The sequence below is a fragment of the Siphateles boraxobius genome, unplaced genomic scaffold (genome assembly GCF_051911475.1).
Source record: "Siphateles boraxobius isolate OS27281-9 unplaced genomic scaffold, OSU_SipBor_1 112, whole genome shotgun sequence".
Classification (NCBI taxonomy): domain Eukaryota; kingdom Metazoa; phylum Chordata; class Actinopteri; order Cypriniformes; family Leuciscidae; genus Siphateles; species Siphateles boraxobius.
The window spans coordinates 155001-160000 of NW_027508714.1; the positions used below are offsets into that span (position 1 = coordinate 155001).

Below are 5000 nucleotides of genomic sequence, written 5' to 3' on the forward strand. Positions count from 1 at the left end.
TGTGACAGTGAGTGAGTGAGTGAGAGAGTGTGTGAGTGAGTGTGTGAGAGAGTGTGTGTGTGTGAGTGAGAGAGTGAGTGAGTGAGTGTGTGTGAGAGTGTGTGTGTGAGTGAGAGAGTGAGTGAGTGAGTGTGTGAGAGTGTGTGAGTGAGAGAGAGAGTGTGTGAGTGAGTGTGTGAGAGAGTGTGTGTGTGTGAGTGAGAGAGTGTGAGAGTGAGTGAGTGAGAGAGTGTGTGAGGGAGAGAGTGTGAGAGTGTGTGTGTGAGTGAGTGTGTGTGTGTGTGTGTGTGTGTGTGTGTGTGTGTGTGTGTGTGTGTGTGAGAGAGTGAGTGAGTGAATGAGTGTGTGTGAGAGTGAGAGAGTGAGTGAGTGTCTGACCCGGGTGGCAGTGGTTCTGGTCCGGCTACTGGCGGCTGCTGTCCTGGTTTCGCTCCCTCAGGGTCGGGTGAGCTGGAGGCAGCAGGAGTGTGTGTGTGTGTGTTTGTGGCCGGCGCTGCAGAAGTGGAGGCTGGTGATGACGCAGTGATGGCAGGAGTAGGAACGCCCCCTGCAGGAGAAGAGGAAGAACTGCAGGAAACATCAGCGGCGGGAGGAGGAGCGTCTTCATCATCACCCGCAGACGAAACCTCACAACCCTCGCCGTTCACTGACACACACAGACATAAATCATCATTCTGTGTCATTTAGAAATATTCAAGACGAGTATTAAAAAGAACTTTCTGTGAGATCCACAGGAATTGAGCAGCAGGAAGTGACACACGGCTCTCACCAGCTGCGCTGCTCACGTCACTGTTGCCGGGCTGCGGAGTGGGCGTGGCCTTTGGACTGTGAGTTTGGTGTGAAGGGGAGGAGTCTCTGTCTCCATTGAGGAGGGGGGAGGGGCTAAACTCGCTGTTGGCAGATGATGTGGGCGGAGCTTCATTCTCGGGTCCGTCTGAGCCGTTCACAGACCTGCAGAATCAAGTTAGTAAAATATCAATCAATTCATTGTTTACTGATTATGATACAGAAGAGATACTGATGATGGTACAGTCACACAATTATGTATAATTAAGCCAAACATACATTTAGTTTTTTACCACTTTCTTACAAACACACAGTCATAAGCATGAAAGAGCTGCTCGAGAACCCTCCTCACCTGTTCTGCGTCTCGTCCCGGTTCTCGTGAAGAGCGTCTCCGTTCTGATGGACTTCTGTAAGACAGACAGAGGGATGACACGGGCAGCCTGAGGTCAGAGGTCAGAGCTCAGAGGTCAGATCAGGGGTCTTACTGCTCGCAGTGGTGGGGTTTCCGTTGTGCATGTGCAGCGGGTCGAACGAGAGCCCGTCCAGGAACACCGTGAGTTCACCGGAGGACACGACTCCATTCTTGCCGTCCGCGGTCAGTGTCAACACCTCTCGCACGTTCTCCACTGAAACGACATCACAGCGGCCTCTACTGTCACACACACTCATGCTCCCTCTGCACACTACACGAGCCAGAGCAGCGAGACTCCTTCTGGCCAGAAATCTTATATCATTTAATCCAAATGAATTATAAAGAGTACATTTATGCAGTTTTTTATCATTTTTATTTTATTTACCTCCAAATTACTAAAATTTCCCAATAATAAGAATTAGGGGTGTAACGATATTCAAACCGAACCGAAAAACCGCGATACACCCACAGTACGTATGGTGATACTCTCATGGTGTACCAAACGTGTTCTGATGCCCCGCCCACCCTGACTGTAGCCCCGCCCATCATGGCCCATTGCTCCACCCCCTTATGCCTTTCAGGGCATCTGTGACACGCTGCTGTGCAAGAAAACAACATGAAATGCCATTTTATAATTATGGCCTCAAAGTTCCAACTGATTTTAGAGTAAAACTTCAATTTCAAGCAAATTCCCTTCTTTAAGCATCCAGGTATATATTTAGACATGAATCATAAATAATGTTTCTGGCATGTGTAATCAGGCTCAGGATCAGACATACGTTTGCCGTCATGTTTCCGGAGGGTCTCAATCAGGTCCAGTGAGGCTTTTCCCAGCAGAGCGTCGGCCTTGAGCGTGTGGTGACTCCAAACCCTGAAGTCCAGCAGCGAGTGTGGCGTAATATTCCTGAACACACAGTCAGCAAATAAACGAACACCTCGCTTCATTCCCTCAGTTACACTGGAGAGAAAACACTGATTATTCCATTAAAAGCTGCAATTGTCAGCATAAAGCCTGATTGTGTTGCTGACGGTCAGTGAACAGCTGGAGGTTCGGGTTGCTCGACACTAGACTGATCAGGCTTACTTTGACCAATCTACTTCTTATGTAACTGACTTTACAGATAACGCTAGCGTAAGCGGTGAAGCTTCCTCGAGACTCACAGCGTCAGACGCTCGTCCCACTTGGGATTGGAGGAACTGTGGGATTTGGCGGTTTTCTTGCTCTCTCCCTCTGATGTCACTTCCACATAGATGGTCGTTCCAAACCAGTTCTTCTTCCTCTTGAGTTTGGCACAGGAAACTGCCACATGCAGACACAACACACATCAGCATGTGAAGAAAACATGTCACTTCCTGTTCCTGTCGGCGTGGTCTTACCGACGGCGTGCAGCTCTCTGGTGTTATTGCTACAGTCGCTTCTGGAGGAGCCCGTGGCCATGACCTCAAACACACCACACACTCCATCAACTACAGGACCTGAGAGAACACACGCTCACATGCACATCATCACTCATATCACTTGACATCTGCTTTTATAATGTGACAGAGATGAATTCCTCAGGTTAAGACCGGCTGCACAGACACACATTGGTTTAAAATGGACTGTTTAAATCAGAGGGGAGAAAATGTCCTTTTATTTCTACATTAGAATAGTTTTTGATGCAAATATTCTACTAACATTAAAAGAGCACCTAGGGTAAACATTTTATAAACATAAAATATAAAATGCAGTTCATGACCTCTTTTAAACTGATTCTAAACTTCAATCCAACTAACCATCTGCGCCACTTTATCCCCAAACTAACCGAATAAAACTTTCTTCAACTCACAGCTGTTGCGCGAGAGCCTGAGGATCTTCAGCCGTCACTGAGAGCCATGATTCACTGCAACACAAGACAGTCACAATCACACAACCGGTCCATCCTTCAGACAGAGTGAAGCCAGCGCTCATGTTCCGGCTCAAGATTCTGCTAAATCTCATGATCAGGAATTTGGCCTCATGGATTTTTATGGCCAGGCTGAGGTTAGCGCCACTGTGCCGTGAATCTGACCAACATCTGGCTGACCTTTATGAGGCCAAGGCTTCGTTTGTCATGTAACGTCCAGTTTCCCTGAGGCTGATGGAGAAACTGAGTCACGGCACGTACAGGTTTGTGTGATTCTGAATGGTCAGTGTCCACAAGCTGCGTTTACTGGCAGTTCAGCACTTCAATTAGGGTTAGACATATTTCATACACATTATTACATTACATATAAATGCAGTTTTCACTACATGTTTTTTCAGAAGTAAATGCAGTTAGGGTGAACAAATGGACATGAAACACTCAGAAAAGGAGTGACACCTGTATTTATTTACCTGTCTGTCTGATATAACTTCTCTCATTGTGAATTCATGTTTATATACAAGCCTTAATGATTTGTCTGCCTCTCTATCTGTCCATATGCTAAACAAAAAATATCTATCTATATCTATCTCTCTCTATATATATCTTTATCTATCTCTCTCTCTCTCTATATATATATATATATATATATATATATATATATATACAGGTCCTTCTCAAAAAATTAGCATATTGTGATAAAGTTCATTATTTTCCATAATGTAAAGATAAAAATTAAACTTTCATATATTCTAGATTCATTGCACACCAATTGAAATATTTCATGTCTTTTATTGTTTTAATACTGATGATTTTGGCATACAGCTCATGAAAACCCAAAATTCCTATCTCAAAAAATTAGCATATCATGAAAAAGGTCTCTAAACGAGCTCTTAACCTAATCATCTGAATCAACTAATTAACTCTAAACACCTGCAAAAGATTCCTGAGGCTTTTAAAAACTCCCAGCCTGTTTCATTACTCAAAACCGCAATCATGGGTAAGACTGCCGACCTGACTGCTGTCCAGAAGGCCATCATTGACACCCTCAAGCAAGAGGGTAAGACACAGAAAGAAATTGTGGCGTGGCATGGAGGCAATCAGCCTGTGGCACTGCTGAGGTGTTATGGAGGCCCAGGATGCTTCGATAGCGGCCTTAAGCTCATCCAGAGTGTTGGGTCTTGTGTCTCTCAACTTTCTCTTCACAATATCCCACAGATTCTCTATGGGCTTCAGGTCAGGAGAGTTGGCAGGCCAATTGAGCACAGCAATACCATGGTCAGTAAACCATTTACCAGTGGTTTTGGCACTGTGAGCAGGTGGCAGGTCGTGCTGAAAAATGAAATCTTCCTCTCCATAAAGCTTTTCAGCAGATGGAAGCATGAAGTGCTCCAAAATCTCCTGATAGCTAGCTGCATTGACCCTGCCCTTGATAAAACACAGTGGACCAACACCAGCAGCTGACATGGCACCCCAGACCATCACTGACTGTGGGTACTTGACACTGGACTTCAGGCATTTTGGCATTTCCTTCTCCCCAGTCTTCCTCCAGACTCTGGCACCTTGATTTCCGAATGACATGCAAAACTGAGCAACAGTCCAGTGCTGCTTCTCTGTAGCCCAGGTCAGGCGCTTCTGCCGCTGTTTCTGGTTCAAAAGTGTCTTGACCTGGGGAATGCGGCACCTGTAGCCCATTTCCTGCACACGCCTGTGCACGGTGGCTCTGGATGTTTCTACTCCAGACTCAGTCCACTGCTTCCGCAGGTCCCCCAAGGTCTGGAATCGGTCCTTCTCCACAATCTTCCTCAGGGTCCGGTCACCTCTTCTCGTTGTGCAGCGTTTTTTTGCCACACTTTTTCCTTCCCACAGACTTCCCACTGAGGTGCCTTGATACAGCACTCTGGGAACAGCCTATTTGT

At 46.2% G+C, this 5000-nt stretch overlaps 1 protein-coding gene across 2 annotated transcripts in view; it reads right to left on the minus strand.

Moving 5' to 3' along the window:
- The window catches only part of wwp1 (WW domain containing E3 ubiquitin protein ligase 1), a 41853-nt gene that overhangs the window by 35159 nt on the left and 1694 nt on the right, over nt 1-5000 (minus strand). The window contains exons 2-9 of one of the 2 annotated variants that reach the window (XM_077199088.1): nt 3028-3081; nt 2576-2674; nt 2360-2498; nt 1978-2102; nt 1272-1412; nt 1139-1193; nt 770-951; nt 379-646 (exon numbers count right to left, since the gene is read on the minus strand). In XM_077199088.1, coding sequence (XP_077055203.1) covers nt 379-646; nt 770-951; nt 1139-1193; nt 1272-1412; nt 1978-2102; nt 2360-2498; nt 2576-2636 — 971 coding nt within the window. In that variant the 5' untranslated portion in view covers nt 2637-2674; nt 3028-3081. Of the gene's footprint in view, nt 1-378; nt 647-769; nt 952-1138; nt 1194-1271; nt 1413-1977; nt 2103-2359; nt 2499-2575; nt 2675-3003; nt 3082-5000 lie in introns of both variants that reach the window. The other variant, XM_077199096.1, reaches the window with a different exon arrangement.